Source organism: Suncus etruscus, chromosome 9 (assembly GCF_024139225.1).
Source record: "Suncus etruscus isolate mSunEtr1 chromosome 9, mSunEtr1.pri.cur, whole genome shotgun sequence".
In the NCBI taxonomy this organism is placed as follows: domain Eukaryota; kingdom Metazoa; phylum Chordata; class Mammalia; order Eulipotyphla; family Soricidae; genus Suncus; species Suncus etruscus.
Genome location: NC_064856.1, coordinates 24,617,061 through 24,642,199, shown reverse-complemented (window position 1 = coordinate 24,642,199; position 25,139 = coordinate 24,617,061). Strand labels below are relative to the sequence as shown.

General features: G+C 48.9%; 1 protein-coding gene across 2 annotated transcripts in view; it reads right to left on the bottom strand.

Moving 5' to 3' along the window:
• Positions 1 to 1,168: 1,168 nt before the first annotated feature.
• L3MBTL1 (L3MBTL histone methyl-lysine binding protein 1) overlaps positions 1,169 to 25,139 on the bottom strand; it is a 34,578-nt gene continuing 10,607 nt past the window's right edge. The window contains exons 8-20 of one of the 2 annotated variants that reach the window (XM_049779181.1): positions 23,831 to 23,935; positions 22,840 to 22,975; positions 22,425 to 22,516; positions 20,627 to 20,778; positions 20,197 to 20,273; positions 19,277 to 19,362; positions 19,016 to 19,126; positions 17,264 to 17,378; positions 15,991 to 16,090; positions 15,474 to 15,811; positions 7,043 to 7,200; positions 6,420 to 6,482; positions 1,169 to 1,753 (exon numbers count right to left, since the gene is read on the bottom strand). In XM_049779181.1, the coding sequence (XP_049635138.1) occupies positions 1,619 to 1,753; positions 6,420 to 6,482; positions 7,043 to 7,200; positions 15,474 to 15,811; positions 15,991 to 16,090; positions 17,264 to 17,378; positions 19,016 to 19,126; positions 19,277 to 19,362; positions 20,197 to 20,273; positions 20,627 to 20,778; positions 22,425 to 22,516; positions 22,840 to 22,975; positions 23,831 to 23,935 (1,668 nt within the window). In that variant the 3' untranslated portion in view covers positions 1,169 to 1,618. The remainder of the gene's footprint in view (positions 1,754 to 6,419; positions 6,483 to 7,042; positions 7,201 to 15,473; positions 15,812 to 15,990; positions 16,091 to 17,263; positions 17,379 to 19,015; positions 19,127 to 19,276; positions 19,363 to 20,196; positions 20,274 to 20,626; positions 20,779 to 22,424; positions 22,517 to 22,839; positions 22,976 to 23,830; positions 23,936 to 25,139) is intronic. The other variant, XM_049779180.1, reaches the window with a different exon arrangement.

Below are 25,139 nucleotides of genomic sequence, written 5' to 3'. Positions count from 1 at the left end.
GGTCTGGTCCTTCTGCTAAGAAGCATCAGGGTCTCTCAGTAGGCCCCTAACTGCCTGCTTTCTCCCCATCCCACAAAGTCAGGGTGTTGGGGGGGGTATCTTCTACCACCCAAGTGATTAAGACACAGGTTACTAAATCTAGTTGGCCAAGGCAGGGCCAGGCCAGGTTCCCTTCCCTAAGCTGTGCTTAGGGCTGCATTGAAAGGTTAGGTCCAGCCAAACTGCTGGGCTCACAGGAGGGTCCCCTATAGGCTGTGCAGGGAATCCAAAGAGCTTCAGTGATACCCTCCCTCTCCCCCTTCTGTCTCAGGAGGAGAAAAAGCTTCATATATTCACAAAACTGGTGTTCAGCTTCCATCTACCCTGTACAACACTGAGAGGTTTCTACACCTGTGCTTGAGTCACGTGGTGAGGAGATAGAGCTATGAGTTTTCCATACCCTGCAGGCCCATCTCAGCACCTGAAGTCACATTCCTGTGGGCCCAGCTCTGGTCCCATCCAGACTGGGGGCAGATTGGCAGTGACACTGCCAAGGTGTATCCCCATATGGACAGAAAGGTTGGATTCCCAGGGTCCCAATAGATGCCCTGGAACAGTGGAAGAAGGGTTTATGGAAAACTCAAAAACGGATTTCTGGGGCTGGAGAGATAGTTCAGTAGGCAGGGTTTGCCTTGCACATTGCAGACCCAAGTTTGATCCTTGTCATCCCATACAGTCCTCTGAGCACCACCAGGAGTAATTCCCGAGTGCAAAGCCAGGAGTTACCACTGAGCACTACCAGAATAGCCACAAAATATAAACCAAACAAACAAAAATTAAATCCCCCAAATTGGAGTCCCTCATCTTGCTATTTAGTGTAAAGACTGCTGGGATATGGCCAGGCAGGTGCCTCCTTTGCATGGTGGAAGCCATGCAGCCAGCTCTTCCTCATACTCTGGAAGCCACAGACCCAATATATCTGCCCGCTGCAATGCTTGTCAGGCTGCTCCTGTCCCCAGCCCAGCAGAGGTAACACTAGAATACTTTTGTGGTCCACACTGGAAGTGCCCACAACTGGGCATGACAGAGTAGTCACAGAAGACCAATCCCCACTTGTGGCACAAAGGAGAAATGAAGTCAGAGACCCCACATATGAGGGCAGAGTTCAGGAAAGCAGACAGCAGACCAGTGAGCCAAAAGCAGGGTGTATGTGCTGGCTGCATGGTGGCTTCTGGGTGGAGGCAAGGAAAGTGAAGCCCAGAGAGATGGGAGATCAAAGGGGCTCAGGGCTGGAGCCTCTGGCTCTCCCAGTCATAGCCTAGGGCTCACCGTGCAAGGCCTCTACTTTCCCACGGAACCACAGGCTGGTTCCCCACCAGGCAGCCTTTCAGTACTAAGACCACCTTTGGGTGAGAAGACAAGTCTGCTGAGGACAGACATGGGGCTGCCATAGATGGAGCCTCCCCCCGCCCCCAACCCTTTTTGACCCTCACCAGAGAGCCCCTCTGCTCCCTGAGTCTTCCAGGAAGTAGTGCCCTAGGGGAGCCACCCTGGTAAGATGGGGAGGAGGTACGAGTGGGGCTTAGGAAACTCCCCCTAAGCAGGAGGCCCCCCTACAGAGGCAGGACACCCCAGTCAATCACTTTAGGGTGTCATCGGCATTTTTGAACATGAGAATGGAGTTGTAGATCTTCAAGGCGGGGCCCAGCTTGACGCTCATGATCTTCACAATGTCCGCCTGTGTCAGCAAAAGGAAGGCCTCGCCGTCAATCATCTGAGGGTCGGGAGGGAGGAGGAGAGCAGAGAGGTGGAAAGGGACCAGGGCAAGAGGTGAAGGAAAGGTGGGGTGTTCATGAGAAGTCGGGGAAGGGGACAGAAAGAAAAGGGATCAGGTGAAGGATGCATGGGAAGAGGCAGGTGGGAATGGGAAGGAGGAGAAAGGAGGAAGGAGAAAGGAGGAAGGAGAAAGGAAAAAAGGAAGACTGCTGTGGAAGACTGCTGTGGGGACAGAGAAGGAGTATCTGGTCCATGGGCTTCCCCACTGGCTCACAGACAAGGTCCCTCTTTCTGTGGACTGTAGTGTGGCTCAGCATGCCTGTCTGAGTCTACTTGCTTGGACAGTGGCTTCCAAACCTGCCCATCTGGGCTGCTCCTGCCCCTGTGAGCCCATTGGTTAGTCTAATAGTGAGAAAAGTGCTAATAGTGAGAAAGCAATGGCTGCAGCTAACCAGCTAAGTAGTGTCAAGTGTACAGAATTACCTGCAGCGAGAGGGGGAAAAAAGGGGAAGACAGGGAGAGAGAAAGAAGAGAGAGGGGGAGAAAGGGAAAAAGAGAAAACAGAAAGACAGGAAGAGAAGGAGAGAGGGAGGGGGAGAAGGGGAGAAAGAAAGAGAGAGAGAGGAGTGGAAAAAGGGAGAGAGCGAGTAAGAGAGTGGGAGAGAGCTCATTTGAATCTAAGCAACATCTAGGTCTTCTGATATAATTTACAAGAAATGCAGAGGCCTGGGCTGGAGCAATAGCACAGCAGTAGGGCATTTGCCTTGCACGTGGCTGACCCAGGACAGACCAGGGTTTGATCCTGAAGGTTTGTTCCCCCAAAGCAGGAGCTATTTCTGAGCACAGAGCCAGGAGTAACCCCTGAACATCACCAGGTGTGGCCCAAAAACCAAAAAAAAAAAGGAAACAAAAAAAGAAAGAAAGAAAAGAAACGCAGGGGCCAAAGGAAGCATTTCAGTGATATCACAGAAAACGATGAGACAAATACAGGTGAATACATTTTACAAGACATTTTCAGTCATTAAAAAAATACACACACACACACACACACACACACACAAAACAGTATAGGGGAAGGTGAAGGGGACTCTTGTAGAAGGTATTTTTGTTTGTTTTTTGTTTGTTTATTTTGGCCACACCCAGTGATACTCTATACTCAGGAATTAGTCCTGGCAGTGCTGGGGACCATATGGGATTGAACTGGAGAGTGAACTTGAGCGGTCTGTATGCAAGATAAGTGCTCTACTCACTGCACTATTGCTCCAACCCGAAGTAAAGATATTTAAGTGACTCAACACTCAATTAGTAATGTGGGCCTTGTTTAGATCCTGGCCCAAAACACCAATTGCATAAACCTTTCTTTTTTTCTTTTTTTTTTTTCTTTGTTTTTGTTTTTTAGGTCAAACCCGGCAGTGCTCAGGGGTTACTCCTGGCTTCATGCTCAGAAATTGCTCCTGGCAAGCATGGGGGACCATATGGGACACCGGGATTCGAACCGATGACCTTCTGCATGAAAGGCAAATGCCTTCCCTCCATGCTATCTCTCCAGCCCCACATAAACCTTTCTAGGCTGAGTTCGCAGAAATACAGTTTCCACTGCTTTGTTAAGTGGGTAAGCAGTGGTTTTGTAGAGAAAGTCTTTCATTCAGGGACTGGAGTGATAGGACAGAGTGGAGGGTGTTTGCCTTGCATGTGGCCGACCTAAATCTGATCCCCAGCAACCCATACAGTCCCCTGAGCCCTGCCTGGAATGATCCCTGAGTACAGAGCCAGACATAAGCTAGGTCCTCCCCCCATGATTCAAAACTTGAAGAAGAGGAATATCCCAAATGTCCATTAATTCTGTGGGAGATTCATAAAATAAAGCACTACTTTGTAATAAAAATGAGCTAAGAAAAAGAACAAACAAAAAAGAAAAGAAAAAATATGAGCTAACTACATAATAATGATGAACCTAAAAAACATTAATTAAGTGAAAATGAATGCAGAGGGGCCGGGCGGTGGCGCTGGAGGTAAGGTGCCTGCCTTGCCTGCGCTAGCCTAGGACGGACCGAGGTTCGGTCCCCATATGTTGCCAGGAGCAACTTCTGAGCGCATAGCCAGGAGTAACCCCTGAGCGTCACAGGGTGTGGGCCAAAAACAAAAAAACAAAAAAAAAAAAAAAAAAAAAAGAAAATGAATGCAGGGTGTATGTCACAGTCACATGAAGTCCAGTAAGATGCAAAGCTGATCTTTGGTTAACAGAAATTAGCACAGCAGTAGCCTAAGGGGTAAGGCTATAAGGCTAAAACGGTATGAGGCGTTTGCCTTGCATGAGGCCTATTGGGGAAGGATCTGGTTCAATTCCCAGCATCCCTTTATGGTCCCCCAGCCTGCCAGGGGCAATTTCTGAGTGCAAGGCCAGAAGTAACCCGAGTTCCACTGGGTATGGTCCAGAAACCAACCAATCAATCAATAAGTTTAAAAAAAATGGGGTAGACAAAAACCTTTTAGTATAATGAGAATGGTTCACATCTTTTCCATGCTTGTTTTTGTTTTTTAGGTCCACATCTGGAAGAGCTCAAGAGTTATTCCTAGATTTGCACTCAGAGATCACTTCTAGCACGATTAGGGGCCCAAATGTAGTATTGGGAATCAAAACCAGGTCAGCTGTGTGCAATTGCTAGAGCCCTACCTGCTGTTCTATCACTCTGGTTCCCTGGTTTTTAATTTGGGAAGGGCTTGGCCACACAGCTAATGCTCAAGAGCTATTCAGAACTGACCCCTGGGTTGCTTGACAGATAATCTGTGGTATCTGGGAATTAAGTCAAGGTCAGACTCATGCAAGGCAAGCACCTTACCCCCTGTGCTATCTCTCTGATCCCTGATGTTCTTTTTTGTTTGTTTTGCCTTTGGGGGGCCGCACAAGGAGGCTCTGTGCTCAGAAATTGCTCCTGGCAAACTCGGGGGACCATATTGGATGCCTGAGATAGAACCAAAGTTCATCCCGGGTAGGCAGCATGCAAGGCTAACGCCCTACTGCTGTACTATCATTTTGGCCCAAGATGAAGTTCTTTATTCAGGATAGCTATGCATTAAAAGCCAGCCCTACCTTAAATGAGCCTCCACTATCTGGGGCAATTCTTTTTTTTGGGGGGGGCAGTTTGGGTCTCACCTGGCAGCGCTCAGGGGTTACTCCTGGCTCTATTCTCAAAAATAGCTCCTGGGATGGGGCCGGGCGGTGGCGCTAAAGGTAAGGTGCCTGCCTTGCCTGTGCTAGCCTCGGACGGACCGCGGTTCGATCCCCCGGTGTCCCATATGGTCCCCCAAGCCAGGAGCGACTTCTGAGCGCATAGCCAGGAGTAACCCCTGAGCTTCACCGGGTGTGGCCCAAAAACCAAAAAAAAAAAAAAAAAAAAAAAAAAAATAGCTCCTGGCAGGCTCAGGGGACCATATGGGATGCCGGGATTCGAACCACTGACCTTTTGCATGCAAGGCAAATGCCTTACCTCCATGCTATCTCTCCGGCCAATCTGGGGCAATTCTATGATATGCTATGATATTTCTAGAAAAATCACAAATATACCGGTGACATAATTGTATTAGACATTCTAGCACATGGATCCACTCATTGTTTTTAAGGTCCACAAGAACCCTAAAAGATAGCATTTCATCATTCCCATCCCTTTTCCTTTCCCAGACAAGCAGAGGGAGCGTGCGGACGGCCCAAAGCTCAAATTGGCAGAACCAGGATTCAAACCCAGGCACTACACAAAGCTAAGGCTCTTTTGTTCACCACTCCCTGCTTCTGGCTTCAGGGAAGCTTTCTTGTTTGTTTGTTTTTTTGATTTTTGGGCCACACCCAGTAAAGCTCAGGGGTTACTACTGGCTATGTGCTCAGAAATCGCTCGTGGCTTGGGGGACCATATGGGATGCCAGGGGATGTTCTGTCCTAAGTTAGCACAGGCAAGGCAGATGTCTTACTGCTTGCTCCACTGCTCCAGCCCCTCTGGGAAGCTTTCTGGTTTGGACTTGATTTTAGTGTGGGTTTTTTTTTCGGGGGGGGGGGTCATACCCAGAAATATCCCTGGCTCTGCATTCAGGAATCACTCAGAACACCATATAGGATGCCGGGAATTGAATCTGATTGAATATGTGCAAGGCAATTGTACTACCTGCTATGCTATTGCTCCAGCTCCATCTTGTTCGGATTTTAAAGGTATGTGAGGGTCTTTGTAGTATATAAAAATATCCATACTATGCAAATTCTATGTGAGTTTCCTGACTGGCACTACAGAGGGTCTGGAAAAGGAAAGCAGTGGGGTAGACAGAAAGGCCTTTCTGAGGAGGATGGGGCCCTAAGCTGCACCAGCATCCAAACTGGATTGTTTTTTCTTTTTTGGTCCACGTCAGAATTGCTCAGGGATCATTCCTGGCAGGGTTCAGGGAACCATGTGAGCTGTGAGGGATTGTACCCAGGCCAACCACATGCAAGGTAAACACCTTAATGGCTTAGTTATCTCTCTTGGACCCGGTACTACATTTCCCCTGAGATGCAGGAACAGGTAGGTCAATAGGGGGCCCTCCTCAGCCAAGAGATGGGGGTTCATATCATTGAGACAGCTGCTGCCTGCCTCTCAGAGACAGGGATCCCTCTCTATGTCCGCTCTGCACCTATACCTTACCTCATTTCTGAAGAGTCGTGCTTGATCCTCACAACCCGTCAGGGTCTGAACGAAGCCAGAGACCTTGGGAACCAAAGGAGATGCATTGCTATGGGGCAAAGCCTGTGGGTAGAAGCAAGGCAGACCTCCCTGCACTCTGGACTGAGACCATGTTTCTTTTCTTCATTAGCCTAGCTATCCCAGTGCTGGGGTGTGGTGGTAGTCGTGGGTCCCCAGGACTGAGATTTTAGCCCATCTATCCTGCTTCCTCTCCCACACTAGTTCTCTCAACCTATCCAGATGGGTCACTTTTGTTTGTATGTTTGTTTGTTGGTTGGTTTTTGGGCCTCACCCGGCAGCACTTAGGGGTTACTTCTGATCTGTACTCAAAAATCGCTCCTGGCAGGTTCGGGGGACCATATGGATGCCGGGAATCAAACCCAGGTCCATCCTGGGTCAGCAGCGTGCAAGGTAAACACCCTACCACTGTGCTATCACTCCGACCCCAGATGGGTCACTCTGACTCTCTTGGTCAGTGCCCACTGGGGCTGAGAGCATCCAGGCACTCTAGCTGAGCCTTCCTGTCAGGATGTTAAAGCAGGTTGGGCAGGAAAGAAGAGGAAGGAGGGGCCCTCGCACCGCACCTCATCGATGGTCCACTTGGCAACTGCGGAGGCCGAAATGCCTGCCACTCCTGGCAGGAGTTTGCAGTGCTGTTCCCAGCACACAGAGAGTGAACGGTCAGGGTGTGTGGACAGCGCCGACATGAACAGGGACTGGTGCATGATGTCGGCTGTCAGTGCTGCAAAACAGAGGCAGAGGTTGGCAGGACACTGTCCAGGCCTGGCCATACCCCAAAGCCCACCAGGACCCAAGCCTCTTGGGAGACTTGTGGGTAAATTGGGACTAAGGTCCCCTTTTGGTGGCCTGGCAGAGCCACAGGAAGGATCCAGACTTCCTGGCTTCACTCCTGGCCAAGTGACATCCTCTGCTTTCCAAACTTTCAGATCAACTGTCTGGATGACCACACCCTGTTTCTCTTGGCTATCTGGGGCTATCACCCTCCTGGAGCTGCTATAGCACTCCAGAAATCATTATTCTCAGAATGGGTCCCCAAAGTTAACACAGCCCAGACAATGTAAAATAAAAACATCCACAAGTGGTTGAGAAATCTTCACATGCCATGTTTCTAACCCCTTAGGTGGACAGGTCTGATGAAGCAGTATAGCAGTGGAGAAATAATACCAAGACAGTCTAAAGATGAATTGGAAGCAGCCTACTTTTTGCCTTATGGCCTCTCTTTGCCAGTGCTCTCTCTGACCTAAGCCAGCACGCCTATTTTTATTCATACCAACCCCCAATACCAGGAGGGGGAAGATCAAGTCAGATATAAAAGTAACTATCCAGTGAGCTTTTACAGCTCAAAGGAAGAGGTTACTGGGAAGCAGAAGTTCGGAGGACATCTTTGGTTAAGCTTTTACCTAGATTCACCTTGCAATGCAAAGTCCCTTTGGTGAGAAAATCTCTTCCAGGGCATTGTGGGTGACACTCGAATTGATACTAGGATTCTGGAGCTGCTGGCTGGGTGTGCAGGCCCTCCTCACCTGCACCACTGCCTCATGCTCTATGCGGCCCCCACCCCCTGCAAACCAGTTAGGTTCCTTGTGATGGTCCCAGCCTAGGATAGTGCTCAGTATGGTACATGGAGCTTACTCGCCAATACTACGCTGACCATCCTACTGCTTCCTGATCTGCACAGGGGAGTCCTGGTCCCTGACCTTCCATCTCAAAGCTGCTCTTTGATCAGTGGCCTCATGACCCTGTAACAGCCTCTCCATGACCAGACTTGCCCTTGCCCACTTGGATTGTAGGTGATTTCACTGGTTCTACCACACCAGCTCCTGCACAGCTTCCTGGTTTGGGCTAGCCTTGGGCCATATGGACACTGCCCCAGGGTCTAGGCCTGCATCTGCCTACAGTCTCAGAGAACTGGCTTCTTCCTGTCCACTGGCTGATCATTCTTTTTTGTGTTTTTAACCTCCGCCCCTCCTGATCTTGCTGCTAATTCTTATACTGGCATATTCTGGCTCTCCTGAGAGACTGGCCTCCTCCTGCCTTTTACCTCACCATGAGCCTCAGAGACTCTGGGATTGCCTTACCCGTTGATCAAGTATAGCTAATTACCTTAAGAACACCTCTGTTTTAACACCCAGAGCACACACCCTACTTTCCCTACTCTTCTTACCCTGTCTTCCCTAAACACAAAAGCACACAGCCTGTTTTAATCCCTTTTACATCCTACCCAATTGGCTGACAGAGTTCATACCTTACTCTCTACCTTACTATCCCAATATAAATATCCCTTTTCCACCTAAAATAAATGGAGTAACTCTATTGTAGTGGCCGGTGGATGCTGTTTTGTGATTGCTCTACTCGCCTGAGATCCAACCTCACCAGTGACTTCTACATCTTTTTTTTTCGTTTGTTTTTGTTTTTGGGTCACACCCGGCAGTGCTCAGAGGTTACTCCTGGCTGTCTGCTCAGAAATAGCTCCAGGCAGGCACGGGGGACCATATGGGACACCGGGATTTGAACCAACCACCTTTGGTCCTGGATCGGCTGCTTGCAAGGCAAACGCCGCTGTGCTATCTCTCCAGGCCCCGACTTCTACATCTTGAGATCTGACCTTAACAGTGTCATTTGCACCAAGTGTCCGGTAACTGCCTCTCTGCTGCTGTCTTCTGTTCCTCTACTCAGTCCTGAGTCCAGTCCACACCCCAGTAGCATTGGCAAGTGTGTGCACCTCAGCACAGTTCAGTCTACTCAGAACCTACTCAGTCTACTTGGAGACTGTCTGGATCACCTGAGCCTCCCCACGCCCCTTGCAGCATCCCATCCACTTGGTTATGGGCCTGGCCTGTTGGCCATGCAGTTGCTTCTCTTGAAAGGCCTATCTCTGATTTCCCATGCACCCCACAGAGGGGTTTGGAAGAGGACAAGTCTGGTAAGAGCTTTACTCCTTACCTTTCATTCCCTAGCACTCTGTGTCTCCCCAAACTGTCTCTCTGCAGAGAACGAATAGCTCTCCTTAGTTTTATTTTCAAGCTATAAAGCACAGAAATGTTTTCTTTATAGTTCTGGGGGTGTCCAAGGCCAAGCCAGTAGTAGAGGGGGTGCTGGACTCTCTTCTTGCTGTGTCCTCTGGGATTCCTTAGAACCTCTTTTGTAAGGGTACTGCTAAGTCCACTCACAAGAGTCCCAACTTCATGGCCTAAACATGCCTAAGGACCCAACCTCCAAACACTATCACAGTGAATAGGTTTCAACACATTAATCTATCTGAAGCATGGAAGCAATAGTGCTCTCATTAGTGAAAGAAACAACATTTGTTAGATAAGCTCTGTGGAAGGGCAGGAGTCAACAGGTGCAATGCAGTGCGGTGATGATCACCAATTAGTTTTATTTATTTTTGACTGGGGCCCACACATGCTGATGCTCAAAGTCCACTCCTGACTCAGTGCTCTGAGGTGGCTTCTGGTATTACTCAGGGGACCATGTGGTGCTGGGACTGAACCCAGGGCTCCTGCATGTAAACCATGTGCTCTAGCCCATCAGCCACTCTCTGGTCCTCTAAATTGCTCCTTTTGTTTTTTTGTTTGTTGTTGTTTTTCTATATATATTTTTTGGTTTGTTTTGGGTCACACCTGGCAGCGCTCCGGGGCTATTCCTGGATCTATGCTCAGAAATTGCCCCCGGCAGGCTCAGGGGACCATATGGGATGCCAGGATTCAAAGCGTCATCCTTTTTCATGCAAGGCAAACGCCCTACTGCTATGCTATCTCTCTTGCCTCTGTTTGTTTGTTTTTTGAGTCACACCCAGTGGTACTCAGGGGTTATTTTTAGCTCTGTGCTCAGAAATTGCTCCTGGCAGGCACAGGGGACCATATGGGATGCTGGGAATGGAACTCAGGTTGTCCATGTGCATGGCAAGCGCCCTACCACTGTGCTATCGCTCAGGCCCCTCTAACTTGCTCTTTGACCCCAAGAGGTCACTAGCACGGGCCTTTGTTTCTCCACTTATAGGTGAACGATTGGGTAAGGAAAGATCCAAGTTACCCTCTTGCTCTTTCAAGCAGCTAAGGGGTCTGAGGGAGCCTTCGAGCAGGTAAGTCTGTTTGTTTTGGGGCCCTACCCAGTAATGCTTGGGGGTTACTCTTGGCTTTACATCCAGGTGTCTTCGCTGGTGGTGCTTAGGGGATTATAGGGGATGCCAGAGATCAAACCCAGGTCAGCCATGTGTACTATCTCTCCAGAGCCAAACAGGTGAATCATGGCCTATCGAGCCACCTTTGATACTGTGTGCCAGTAAACCCTGAAGCCAACAGGAGAGAGGTCTCCTTCAGGACAAAATCTAAGAGAGATGCCTGGGAGAGCAGGGAGGCATGTACAGAATTCTAAGACCAGACTCTGTGCTCTGCCCTGCAGCGAAAGGGCATCTTTTCTGGGCCCCAGCCTGTCTTTGCAAAGACTCAAAATAATTCTGGAAATGAACAGTTGGCCCTCTGGTGGTCAAAGTGTGCAATGAAGCCGACCGGTGTGCCAGGCTGGATGGGTAGGAGGGCCCACCGTAGCCACATCCCTGGACATGCTTACCCAGGAGCCAGAAGGCTATTAGCCTGCTCACTCAGTCTTCCAGCTGCAGGAATCACCTTGTTTAGACCAAGAGAAAACAGAATGAAGGAGCAGGAGATGAGACTAATGGTAACCACAGCAACAAGCGATGCCAACCACTTGACACTGGGCTCCTCATTTAAGCCTCCAGCACCTTTCAAGGTGGGCACTATGTCCAGAAACTTTTTTTTGTTTTGGTTTTTGGGCCACACCCAGCGGTGCTCAGGGGTTACTCCTGGCTGTCTGCTCAGAAATAGCTCCTGGCAGGCACGGGGGACCATATGGGACACCGGGATTCGAACCAACCACCTTTGGTCCTGGATCGGCTGCTTGCAAGGCAAACACCGCTGTGCTATCTCTCTGGGCCCAACTATGTCCAGAAACTTTTAATTGTTTTTTTTTTTTTTGGGATTTTTGGGCCACACCCATTTGATGCTCAGGGGTTACTCCTGGATAAACACTCAGAAATTGCCCCTGCCTTGGGGGGACCATATGGGATGCCTGGGGATCGAATCGAGGTCCTTCCTTGGCTAGCACTTGCAAGGCAGACACCTTACCTCTAGTGCCACCTCGCCGGCCCCTTAATTGTTTATTTAGGTTGTTGGGCCACATCTGGCGGTTTTCAGGGGTTACTCCTGGCTCTGTGCTCAGAAATTGCTCCTGTCAGGCTTGGGATGCCGGGGCTTGAACCCGGGTCCATCCCGGGTAGGCCACATGCAAGGCAAATGCCCTACTGCTGTGCTATTGCTCAGGCCTTATTCAGAAGCTTTTTTTTTGTTTTTGTTTTTGTTTGGTTTGGGGCTATATCCAAAAACATTCAGGGTTACTCTTGGCTATGCTCAGAAATCACTCCTGGCTTGCTTGGGGGACCATATGGGACACTAGGGGATCGAACTGCAATCTGTCCTAGGTCAGCTGTGTGCAAGGCAAATGCCCTACTGCTGTGCTGCTGTGCTGGCCCCTGTCCAGAAGCTTTTAAATGAGGAGATAGAAACTCAGAGAAGAGATTCATCTGCCCATGGTTGCACAGGCCATGAAAGTCAATTTGACTCCATATTATGCTCTTAATCACTAACAACTATTTCTAGAAAGAACTGGAATATCTTGGATCATGCCCAGAAAGTAGGCAGTGAACTGGGGATTTCTCTTGGTTTCTTCCAGACTCTAGATGAAGTACACTCAGCTCAAGTAAGACAAGACCCCTGTGGGTACCAGAGACTGTGCCGGTGACAAAAAATGAAATAGATCCATTTCTTGTGGAAATCTCAGTAACTTTGTCCCTCCCCTTGGAGCACTCTGTGGGGTAAATTTTGTGCCCTCAAGCTTCTAGCTCACCTCCCTAGTACCTCAAAAGGTTATCTTTAGGGTTAGGGATGTTGATGGTGTGTGTGTGGTACGAGAGGTTAAACTCAGGTTTTCATGCATTCACAAGTATTCTAGAGCTGGAGAGATAGTACAGCAGGCAAGGGGTCTGCTTTGCATGTGGCTGATCTGGGTCTGATTTCCAGTACCACAGAGGGTCCCTTAAGGATCACTAAAGCACAGAGAAGTGCCAGGTGTGGCTCCCAAAACAAAAAAAAAATTTTTTTTAATTTTTTTAAAAGAACAGTGTTCTATGATTGACTTAAATCCCTAGCCTGTGATCTCTGAAGAGGTGATTAAACTAAAATAAAACCCTAATTCAACCTAATCAGTGACCTGATAAGAAAAGGAACCTCAAGAGCTTATAGAAACAGTAGCTTTGTATAGTAAAGTGACAGGCTACAAAATTAATGCACAAAAGCCAATGGCTTGGTTTTTTGGTTTTTGGGTCACACCGGGTGGCATGGGGGACCATCTGGGATGTCTGTCCTGGATTGGCTAAGTGCAAGGCAAATGCCCTACCACTGTGCTATCTCTCTGGCCCAGTCAATGGCTTTCTTTGTGTGTGTGTGTGTGTGTGTGTGTGTGTGTGTGTGTGTGTGTGTGGTGTGTGTGTGTGTGTGTGTGTGGTGTGTGTGTGTGTGTGTGTGTGGTGGGTGTGGTGTGGTGTGGTGTGGTGTGGTGGTGGTGGTGGTGCGTGTGTCAATGGCTTTCTTATAATGCAAATAATGAGAGAGAAAAGAGAGAGAGACAGAGAGAAAGAGAGGAGAAAGAGGAGAAAGAGAGAGAATAGTATTCCATTTTTATATGTATGTAGTAGTTTCTTTATCCACTCATCTATTTTTTTTTTTTTTTTTTGGTTTTTGGGCCACACCCTGTGACGCTCAGGGGTTACTCCTGGCTATGCACTCAGAAGTTGCTCCTGGCTTCTTGGGGGACCATATGGGACGCCGGGGGATCGAACCGCGGTCCGTCCTAGGCTAGCGCAGGCAAGGCAGGCTCCTTACCTCCAGCGCCACCGCCGGGCCCCCACTCATCTATTTTTGAAGGAATAATGAATACTCAAAGACAAGAAAAAAATAAAACATGAGAACTGGTCTTCAGTAGGAAACATGACACTTGAGAGGCTGGGGGATAGGACAGGAGGTTGGGTTGAGGCGATGTGGGGTGGAGTGGGAAACGTCTGATAGAGGGAATTGTTCAACCAGAAGATGGTGCTGAAAGGTAGTAAAGTATTATGTATAAAACCCCATCAGCGGGGCCGATGAGGTGGCGCTAGAGGTAAGGTGTCTGCCTTGTAAGCGCTAGCCAAGGAAAGGACCATGGTTCGATCCCCCGGCGTCCCATATGGTCCCCCCAAGCCAGGGGCAATTTCTGAGCATGTAGCCAGGAGTAACCCTTGAGCATCTAACGGATGTGGCCCGAAAAACCAAAAAAACAAACAAACAAATAAAAACCCCATCAGCAACAGTATTGTAAATCACAGTACAAAAGCTTATTATGAAAAAAAAAAAAAAAAAAAAAGCACCTTTTGTAGAAGCAGACTGGTGGGAGGCAAATGGGGGGGTGGACATTGGTGGATAGAAGTGGACACTAGTGAAGGAATTGGTGTTGCAACAGTGTATGCCTGAAACCCAATCACAAATAGCTTTCATGCTGACTATATAAAAAAAATTGGGGGGGGGGGCAGAGCGATAGCACAGCGGGTAGGGCATTTGCCTTGCACATGGCTGAACCAAGGCCCTGGTTCAATCCCTGGCATCCCATTCCCTGAGCCTGCCAGAAGCAATTTCTGAGTTCAGAGCCAGGAACAATCCCTAAGCCCTGCCAGGTGTGGCCAAAAAATGCCCCCCCCCCAAATTTTTTTTAAAGAGAAATAAAGAAATTGGACAGAGAAAATGCCAGAGGCCATATACGTGTGTGGACACTGCAAGCCAAGGAGTGAGGTCTCTGAAGAAACCAACCTGTGAAGGCCATATCTTGGCCTTCTCCCCTCCCTAAGAGTAATAAAATACATTTCTATTGTTTGAGCCACCCAGTCTATGATACCTGGTTTTGCAGTCAAGGTATGACAGCAGGAGCTGAGAAGTAACATGACATTTGGGTTAGATTTGACATTTGCTTTATAGACATACACCAACAGTACAGAGTAAGTCAGAACTGAGAATGGATTCAGTCGTATTCTTAAAAGACAGATGACTTCACTCTGAGCCTCCTATTATTCTCTCAGAAGAGAACATCCATGTTATAGCATGTTTGTAGTAGTCAGAGAAAAAGCCCAGTTAGAGAGCAAGAGAGAGATAGAGAGATAAAGAGAAATAGAGAGATAGAGAGATAGGAAGAGAGAGAGAAAGAGAGAGAGACAGAGAGAGAGACAGAGAGAGACAGAGAGAGAGAGAGAGAGGAGAGAACCAGGAAAGACAGACTCTGTTTCTCTACAGACTCTCATCAAGGCTGTATGTGAAACTGGACTAGACTATGCAGCCATATTCTATCATTGAACGATAGTACAGCGGTATGGCATTTGCCTTGCATGCACTGACCCAGGACAGACCATGGTTCTATCCCCGGTGTTCCATATAGTCGGTCCAAGCCAGGAGCGATTTCTGAGTGCATCCCTAAGCATCACTTTTGAGTGTGGCCCAACAAACAAACAAACAGAATTATGTGGTCATCTGAAAATCCAACCTGTGCTTCTGCTGCTAACTGGCATACTCCTAAGTAGGTCCAAGAAAAGGCTCCTGGGGCCGAAGTGATAACTCTCCGTAGGTAGAGTGTTTGCCTTGCACATGGCTGACCCAGGTTCAATTCCTAGCATCCCACATGGATCCCCAAGCCTGTTGGGAGTGATTTCTGAGTACAGAGTCAGGAGTAACCCCTGTATGCTGCTGGTTGTGGTCCAAAAACCAAACCAAACCAAACCAAAATAAAACAAAACAAAAGCTTCTTCTGTTCATTCTCCCTTGGTGGCTCTGACTAGTCATGGAGCACTCATCATGGACACACTGTGGAAGATAAGGGAACAGATGATCAAGGACTTACTTGGGTAATTGTCCTGTGGGATTTTCCGGTACTTTGGAGGACGTCCAATCCTAGGGAGAGAGGGACCACGACCTCGGCAGAGAATCAGTGCCTGGCCTGGCCCCAGCTGACCTGAGGCCCTGCTCTCTTGCCGTCCACACCGGCCATGATGGCGAGGCTTCTTTCTTAGGGAGAAGCCTGAGAGATTCCTCTTACGGGCTGAGGCCTCTGTGTCAGACAGCTCTGTCTTCAGCCGGCTCTGGTTCCTCTCAGCTAGAGGACAGCCTGAGAGGCAATGGTGAGCCGTGAACTTGCCTGTAACGTGGCCAGAGCCGTCACAACCTGGAGTGGGGCACTTCCTGGAGAAGAAGTGGGTTAAAGTCGGGTTGAACTCACCTGTTTGCACTTGCTTACTCCTTCCCAGCCCTGGCCTGAATCTGAGTGTCAAGGGGAACCCCTGATCAATAGCATGTAGTAGGCATGAAACATCCTGCCTGAGAAGTAATTGAGCGCCTCGGAGTAGGAGAGCCTTGCTCACCGGTGGTGAAAGCTGTACTTGGATGTTCTAGTCTGTGGTAGGCTCCGGTAGCCAAGAGGAGGACAGCCTCCAGGGGGAACAGAGCTGGGCTCTCTGGGACCTAGACCAGAGAAAGGAGAGTCAGCAAGAGTCTTGGAGGTTGGGTGGGACTGGGCTGAAGGGCAAGTGAGGAGCAGTTTTCCAGAGGCAGGTCAGTACCAAGAACATCTGCCCTGGTCCTGGGGCCTGGATTTGCTGGGATACCATATCCTACCAGTGCAGATCTCCCTCTTTGGGAGCTGACTCTGAAGCTCTCCAGTACTCTGCTAAATTGGTAAGCCAGGCCTCCTGGGGATTCTTGTAGGAGCCACAGGAGGTAGGTTTATGTGACTCTTGAATGTTTCCATTTTCATCCTAAAACCTATGGCAGTCAGACTGCCAACAACAGATAGGGCACTTGCCTTGCATGCGACCGATCTGTGTTCATCCACCAACACCCTTTATGGTTCCCCGATCCCTCCAGGAGTGATCCCTGAGCATGAAGCTATGGGTAACTGCTGAGCACTACTGAGTATGACCCAGAAATAAAAGCCAAAAAGAAACTTTGGCAGACTTTATTTTTAAGTCTTTTGGTCTCACCCAGAGATGCTCAAGGATTACTCCTGGCTCTGCACTCATGGATCACTCCTTGTGGTACTCAGGGAACTATATGGGGCTCCAGGGATTAGACCCAAGCTAAGTGTGTTTAAGGCAAGTGTTTTACCTGCTATGCTATTGTTCCAGTCCCTCTGTGGCTTTTTTTTTTTTTTACTCTATCACACTTGGAGAATGAATGATAGTGATTCCAGGTGAAACAGAAATGGCTTCAGTAGGGAAGCAAAAGACAGGAAGCTTGAGGGTGAGATTTGGGACTCAGCAGAACAATGAATGGTCTGACTTTTAATTCCAGTGTCCAGAGAATAACAGGGGGCTACAGAGGGAGCCTCACTTTCCTTAATAAATATAATGCCTGGTCTAAGGGCTCTTAGCTGCTCAAAGAATTCCCACAAGTGTGACAACCCTGAAGCATCTGCTTCCAAACCCCAAGCTCCAAACTGGGGCAGTTTAAAGCCTCATCAAGTACTACCGAGCCCCTCATGACAGGGAGCCTACATATCACTATAGGCACTGGGATTCTTAGGGCCAGACCTGGGCACGAAGGTCAATCCCCTTGGGAAAGCTCTGGGGGTGTTGTCTGGGTTTGGGGGCAGGAGAATTACTAATGAAAGGGTCAAGAGGCCTGAGGGGTACGTACGGAGAGGAGGCTGCAAGGGGTGGCCTGTCTTGGAGCACCAGCCCGCAGGGTGGATATCAGGATGGTCAGCATCTATCCAGAAGTCATAAGCATGACTCCAGCCATCAAAGTGGAGCTGAGGAGGAAAGGGCCCTTGGTGGTCAGGAATTTCCCTGTGGAGCCTTGCTTAAGTGCGAGGCCTTCCAGGCACCAAGAATACATCTTGGTGTACATGTTAGATCCAAGATCCTGATTTGGAAAAACCAAGGGCTATCTGCACATGACCCATCTGGCTGCGACATTTCCCAAGGGCTGTGCTCATAGTCAGGGCACTGCCCATCTGCCTTTAAGACAAACCCATGAAGCTTGTTTCCTCAGTAAGGTGGTTGAGGCTTTTTTTTTTGGTTAGTTTGGTTTTGGGCCATACCCTGTGGTTTTCAGAGGTTACTGATGGCTCTATGTTCAGGAAATATTCCTGATGGTGCTTGAGGAATCATACAAGATGCCAAAAATCAAATCTGGGCTGGCCACATGCAAAGCAAATGCCCTCCCTTCTGTACTATCACTCCCACCCTGAAAGCTAATTCTTTTTTTTTTTTTTTTTTTTTTTGTATTTTTGGGTCATACCCGGTAGTGCTTAGGGGTTACTCCTGGCTCTACACTCAGAAATCACTCCTGGTAGGCTTGGGGGACCATATCAGATGCCAGAATTCGAACCACTGTCCTTCTGCATGCAAGGAAAAAGCCTTACCTCCATGCTATCTCTCCAGTCCCTAATTCTTTTTTTTGTTGGGGGGAGGGCATCTTGGCAGGCTCAGGGAATGCCTGGATATATAGGATATATATGCTATATATATATACATATATGTATATATATATATACATATATGTATATATATATATATATATATATATATGCCTAGAATATATGGGATGCTGGATAGAATCCAGGTTGGCTGTGTGCAAGGCAAATGCCCTACCCACTGTGCTATCGCTCTGGCCTCTGAAGGCTAATTCTTTTTTGTTTGTTTGCTTGTTTTGGTTTTTTGGGAAGGGTCACACCTGGTGGCACTCAGGAGTTACTCCTGGCTCTATACTCAGGTAGTTGCTCCTGACAGGTTCAAGGGACCATATAGGATGCCGGGCTTTGAACTGGGGTTCATCCTGTGGTGGCCGCCTTACTGCTGTGTTATCGCTCCGGCCCATGAAGGCTAATTCTTATTAAAGATGAGAATGAGATCTAAGATGTCTGATCTTGAGTTTAGAGCTCTCTTTCCCTTTTCACAGCAATGATTCAAGCTAGGCCCTTGCCTGCTGTTTTTAAACGATGGCTTATGTTTTCACTTCTCACTCCAGGCTCTCCATTTTATTTTAGGGGCAGGTATTTTGGGCCATGCCCAATGGTGTAAAGGAGTTACTTCTAGCTCTGCTCTAGTTTAGGGGACCTACGTAGGATCCTGGGAATCAAACCTGGGTTGGCTGTGCGTAAGGCAAGCACCCTAACCACTGTACTGTCTCTCCAGTCTCTGCCTTTGACTTTCTGTTTGTTTGTTGGGGCCACACCTAGCAGTGCTCAGGACACATTCCTGGCACTACACTCAGGGATCATTTCTGGAGGGCTCAGAAACCAAATGGAATGCCAGGAGTTGAACTTGGGTCAACTGCAAATGTCCTATACACTGTACTATCTCTCTGCCTTAACTTTTAACCTGCTTACAGAATTTCTGCCCCATTCACCGGTCCACTCCCTTGGCCCAAGGGTCCCAGCGCCACCTTTATCCGATGGTCCTCTACATCCTCCACGCTGGCTACTCGAATCAGGGCTGGGTTCCTGCAATCCACAGCCTCCAGCTTCATGTTGACCAGGAAGTTGTGTGGGGGACGCTGTAGGGGAAGAGTAGAGCTGAGCCCCAAAGAGGAAATGAAAGTGCCATGCCTGGAAACCATAACCTGCCAAGGGTGAAGTCTAGAACACATTGGGCCTGGCTGGGTACTCCTACACCTAAGTCTGCTGCTGTAGGAAGAGTGACTCACCGCCTTGAAGGCCCATGTAGGAACAGCAGAGGTTCCAGTTTCTTCCAGATACTTTTCCCAGCAGAAGCTATCAGGGTCTGGGTAGTCTGGAAAAAAGATGAGAACAATAAGTAGGTCCTGTAGGGAGCTCTCTGACACCCCCTCAAGCACCAGGATTTTGGGAGGGACTGAATTCCTTCAAGGACATCTCCCCCACTATAGGCACACAGTCTCACAGGGCTTCTTGGAGCAAGAAAATGCCAACAGATCTGGAGAGTTAGTTTCAAAAGTTACATGCATTCTCTGCATGCAGGAGGCTGATCCTTGGCAGCACAAGGACCCTTAAGCACTCATCAGTGGGATTCTTGAGCGCAGAACTGGGTGTAACCTGGGTATATGACCACCCCCACTTCCCCAAAGGAAGCAGACACATTACAACCATTTTCTGGGGGAAGAGGAGGTTGGGTGTTTGGGCTACACTCAACTGTGCTCAGTGTTTACTCCTGGCTCTCTATCACTTCTGGCAATCTCAGGGGACCCGAACACTCAGGATCACTGCTAGAGGGGACCATATGAGCTACCAGGGATTGAATGTGGGTTGGCTACTGCAAAGCAAATACTATATCCGCTCTACTACTGCTCTGGCTCCTCATGACTATCTGGGAACTCCAACTCAATCCTTTCTGGACCCACTTGATCCCACTCCAGCAAACAGCTTCTACATAGGAGCTAGTGAAACAGGGCACACTTTCTTCACTCTGGACTCCTGCTCCCTTGGTGGGTCCGAACTCTAACTTCCTTTCTTTATACCTCCATGGAAGCTCTAGGGCACCTGCTTTCTCTCCCTGGCTCTCAGAATCAGCTGAGGTTTGGGGCAGGGATCCGGGGAGAAAGATCTGGGCCCAGGCTTGGGCCATCACCAGCCGAGACTGCCAGGTCACCTTGTGGAGGGGTGAGGGGTTTTCCTTGCTTCTGGCACCAGCCCACCGGGTGGATGTAGGGGCTGCTGGGATCACACCTGAAACCCAAGAACACTTCAACTAGTCCCAAGTGAAAGAAACACTGAGGCCCTTAGTCTGCCAACAGAGGGCAGTGTGGCTTTGGGGCAAACCCTCATCCAACCTCCTAATTATTGAGCATTTGGCTGAAGAGATGAGAGATTACCACATTAACTCAGCTCCCCCTTGGAATCTTAGATAAAGCATTGAATGCTACATTTTATTTTTAAAGATGTAGATCAGATCCACGTGACAGTGAATTCTCTTCCAGCAGATAAAAATGTCAGGGCTGGACTGGGCCATAGGGTTTGAAAGCACTGCTCCACCCTCTCTCACCCCTCACTGGCCAGACCCAAGCTGGGTACCCTACTACCAGTAGTCGTAAGTGTCGTCCCAGTTGTCAAAGTGCACCAGAAAACGGCTGTCCACCACGTCGGTCACACTGGCCACGCAGACAAGGGATGGGTTCATGCGATCGACAGCCTCCAGCTTCATGCCCACCTGGAAGCCCAGGGGTGGGGGTTTCTGAAGGGCAAGAAGAGGGGCTGCCATGGCCAGGCCCAGGTTGTCTAGAACAGGTCCAGAGCCCTGGCAAAAGCAGAACTGGGTTCTGTATGACTCATGCCTTTGGGTGGGCAGGGAGAAGGGCAGGAGCAGTGCGTGGTACAGAGGGATCTAAATGTGACTTCCAGCCCAAGTCACTCAGGAAATGCTCAGCATCCAAGGAACACTCAGAGAAAGCAAATGGGAAGAAGGTGAATGACTGGGGAGAAGCTGTGAATGTACCTCACAGGTTTAGGCTGGAGTTGTTGTGTGTCAATAGTGGGAATGTGGGGTGCTGGAGAAGAAACTGAACTGTGAAGCGAGTGGGAAGTAAAGGTGGGGTTGGGGATAGGTTGTCGCACTTGCCGTTAGCCAGGTATATGCTTCAAAAGCTATCAACTCCCTTGATCTTTATAATATCCCAGGTGACAGGTATCACTATCTCCATTAAAAAATTTTTTTTTGTTGTTTTTTTTTGGGGGGGAGGTTCATACCTGGACTGTGCTGGCCCTGTGCTCAGGGGTCAATCCTCCTGGTGGTCAAAGGACCATATATGTTTCTGGGAATTGAACTACATGCAAGGCAAGCCCTTTAACCTTTGTACTATCTCTCCCATAACCATTCCATTTTATAATGGTGACCACAGTGCTAGTGGATGATAGAGGTGGGCTTGAGGCTAGGGAGTAGGGGTTGGTTATAAAATTTATATTCTAATTTTATTTTTTTTGTGGTTTTTGGGTCACACCCAGCAGTGCTCAGGGGATACTCCTGATTTCATGCTCAGAAATTGCTCCTGGCAGGCATGGGGGACCATATGGGATGCCGGGATTTGAACCGATGACCTTCTGCATGAAAGGCAAATGCCTTACCTCCATGCTATCTTTCCAGCCCCATATTTTAATTTAAAAGCCTGCTTTTCTGGGATGGGGATGGAGTGCAAAGGTAGAACACTTGCCTTCTGGGTATGAGGTCCTGGGTTAAAACTCAGCACCACAAAATAAACAAAAAATCCACCTGAGTCTGCATTGGTGCCACAATAGTAGATATAACCCTATCCATCCCCTGGAAACTTTTAAGTATGATCTTGAGGACAGACTGTGGTTTAAAATAACTGTCCTTGCCTCTGGTTTCCATGTGCTCATAGTTTTGAAGGGGTCTCTTTAACTCCCAAACCTTTCACTTGGGATTAGGAGATTAATATGACTTCCAGCTGCCTTAAACAGAGAAAAAGACAAAGGGTGAGTTGTTAGCACTGACGTGGAAAAACTTGATGCCAGACAAAAGGGAAAAGCTGCTACCAGAACAGGGGCTTGGGCCTTACACCCAGATCCGCACAGCAAACAAAGCAAGAAGCAAGCACAGTGCCATCTCAGTGGCCCAGTGGTGATGATGTGCTGGAGGGGAGGGGAGTCGAGAGGGTGCCGAGGAGCAGATTTCTGCAGAAGGAGCAGGTGCAGGCAAGGGAGAGGAACCTACAACCAGTTTCCCTCTGGCCCTGGCCCTGCCCAGCCCTGCCCCTTTGACGTGAAGACCAGACCAAGCACATGAGCCCTCTTCTGATGAGTCAGCACGTGCTTTGGGGACCCTGTCCCGGGGGCACGGGTCCACTCTCACTCAGGGGCACTCACGTGGCTCTGGCTCACAAACAGGTGCTTGGGGGCAGCCTGAGCTCTTGTGCTGCGCAGATACAGGCTCCAGCTGAACTCCTCCTCCTTGTAACCTAGGCCCCTCGGGGGGATGAACAGAGCGCCGTGCAGAGACTGGGCCAGGGTGAGCATACCCCATACTGAAGCAGCAGAATCAAGCAGAGCTGGAAAACCCCGCAACCCTCGGACCTGCGCCCAGAGCCCCTTGACAAAGCAGGACAGGAGCTAGGTGGACATTCAACAGGTGAGGGGAAAATAGGAATGTGAGGATGGAGGTGAGTCAGAGTAGAAGGCAATGAAGGAGAAATGGCAGGAAATGTGGGGGAAGCAGATAAGGGGGGACCACAGAGAAGGGATGGGCTCAGCGCATCGAATCACAAGCCCACCTAGGCCTTACCTTTGGGGGGCTGTAGCCTGTGTCCCGTCTTCTCAAACCAGCCAGCAGGGTGAATGTCTGGGGAGTTGGCATTGACCCAGAAGTCATGGCACTCAGAATAACCATCGAAGTGCAGACGAAGGCGGTAGCCACACACCTGGCCCAGGGTGGGAATCACAGGCCTTTGGCACTAGCAGACACTCCACATGCTCCTCCTCATCTCTCCTGGCCCAGTCTGGTGATCTCAGGGGCTCTTGCACTACCAGGCACCCCACTGCTCTTCATTCTCAGGTTCCGCCAATCCTGGATTTTGCCTCATTCTCTCCCATCCTGTGATGAGACTGTTCATGTCCTTGTACTCCCTGAGTCCGGAGAGCCAGATGGAGATCTTCTCCGAGAGAGAACCTCAAATGTACTGAGGTTCAAGCCTGCTTGGGGCCCTGATAAACCTTGCCTTCTGTTCCCCTATCACTGGCCCTCTCACTTGTGCACACTGCTCTGGACTCATCCACCTAACAGGAAGTATCTTCTTGACCTGGCAAGAGGTTCAATGTCACAGAGCAGGTGCTTGCTTTGCTACTTCTGCCTGGACACCCTCTTTATACATAGCACATATCTCAAGATGCAACAAAGGAGGCCTTTCCTATAGCTTTTCCTGTTCCCCTAGGGCCACACAGCTCATGTCTGTCACACACCCACTAGGGGAATGCCAAAGATGAATTTACCTGAATGATTCCCACAAAACTAATGAGCTCCTGGGTATGTGGACCCCTTGTGGGTCTCCTGCCAACATGGCCATGCTGGTGACCTCTAATCAGGATGTCCCAACATTGACATCAACACCCACTGAGGACAAGTATCACCCACCACACACATGTGTTCTTTTCTTTTTTAATAATTCTGGGGACAGGATAGCAGTTCCCTCATCTGCGTTCATTCTAACCCCCCAAGGTGTGTGGCAGGCTCCATCATTCTGTCAACTGGCAGATTGGCAGCAGAAGCCTCAGCTCACCTCGGCCACTGTGAGGATGAAGTACATGGATGGGTGCTGGGGGTCGATGCCTTCCAACTTCATGCCCAGTCTGAAGCCATTCTTGTTCTGAGGGGCCAACTGGCACTGTCAAGGCAGATTGGAGAAGACAGCTTCCATCTCAGTTCTTGTCTCATAGACAGGGACGAGGTGAAGAAACTGCTTTTTCACTTCACCAGCCTGATGCTGACAAAAGGGTAACTTATTTGGGGCTACTCAGTACAGGGACCTAGGGGCTTAGAATAGTTTCTAGTCCCTTAAAATGTAGGTTGAAATTCCACTCTTTTTTTTTTTTTTTTTGAAATTCCACTCTTAAGTCTCTGTGCAAAGAGTAAAAGCCACTCATTTGAAAAGGTCACATACACATCTATGCTCATTGCAGCTCTACTGACAGCAGCCATGACCTGGATATTACTCAAGTGCCCAGTGACAGAGCAGTGGAGAAAGATGTGGGCTCTGGATACAACAGACTGACTACTCAGCTTTAAGGCAAGATGTCTTGCTTTTTATGACAACCTGGATGAAACTGGAGGCTGTCATGCTAAGCAAAATGAAGTCAGAAAGAGAAAAATATATACTGAATCATCTTTCATATGTGTAGATACATAGAAATAAAGCTAGAAAAGAGATAAAGTCCATTGCAAATACGCCTTTAGACTCTGATCAAAGGGCTGAAGTTGCCCAGAGGTAGGGAGGGAGGAAGCTGAAAGACCAAATAAGCTGGGAAGTGTGGATAAGGGATATTGGCACTTTGGTAGTGAGCATGGTGTAATAGTCCACCCCTAAAACATAAACATTTTTTATAAATCATTGTTACCTCAATAAATAATCATTTTTAAAACCTGTATAGCTATATGTGGACTGAGGGGCCGGAGCAATAGCACAGCGGAAGGGTGTTTGCCTTCTACTCTGGTTTAATTCCCAGCATCCCATATGGTCCCCCGAACCTGCCAGGAGCAACTTCTGAGCACAGAGCCAGGAGTAACCCTTGAGTACTGCCAGAAGAGACCCAAAAAAACAAAAACAAAAACAAGCAAAAAATGTGGACTGAGGGGCCGAAGAGATAGCATGGACGTAGGGCGTTTGCCTTTCATGCAGAAGGTCGGTGTTTTGAATCTCGGCATCCCATATGGTCCCCCGAGCCTGCTAGGAGCCATTTCTGAGCAGAAAGCCAGGAGTAACTCCTGAGTGCTGCTGGGTGTGAACCCCCCAAAACAAACAAACAAACAAACAAACAAAAAATGTGGACTGAGTCAGGGCTAGATGTAAAGGTTCTTTTTTTTTTTTTTGA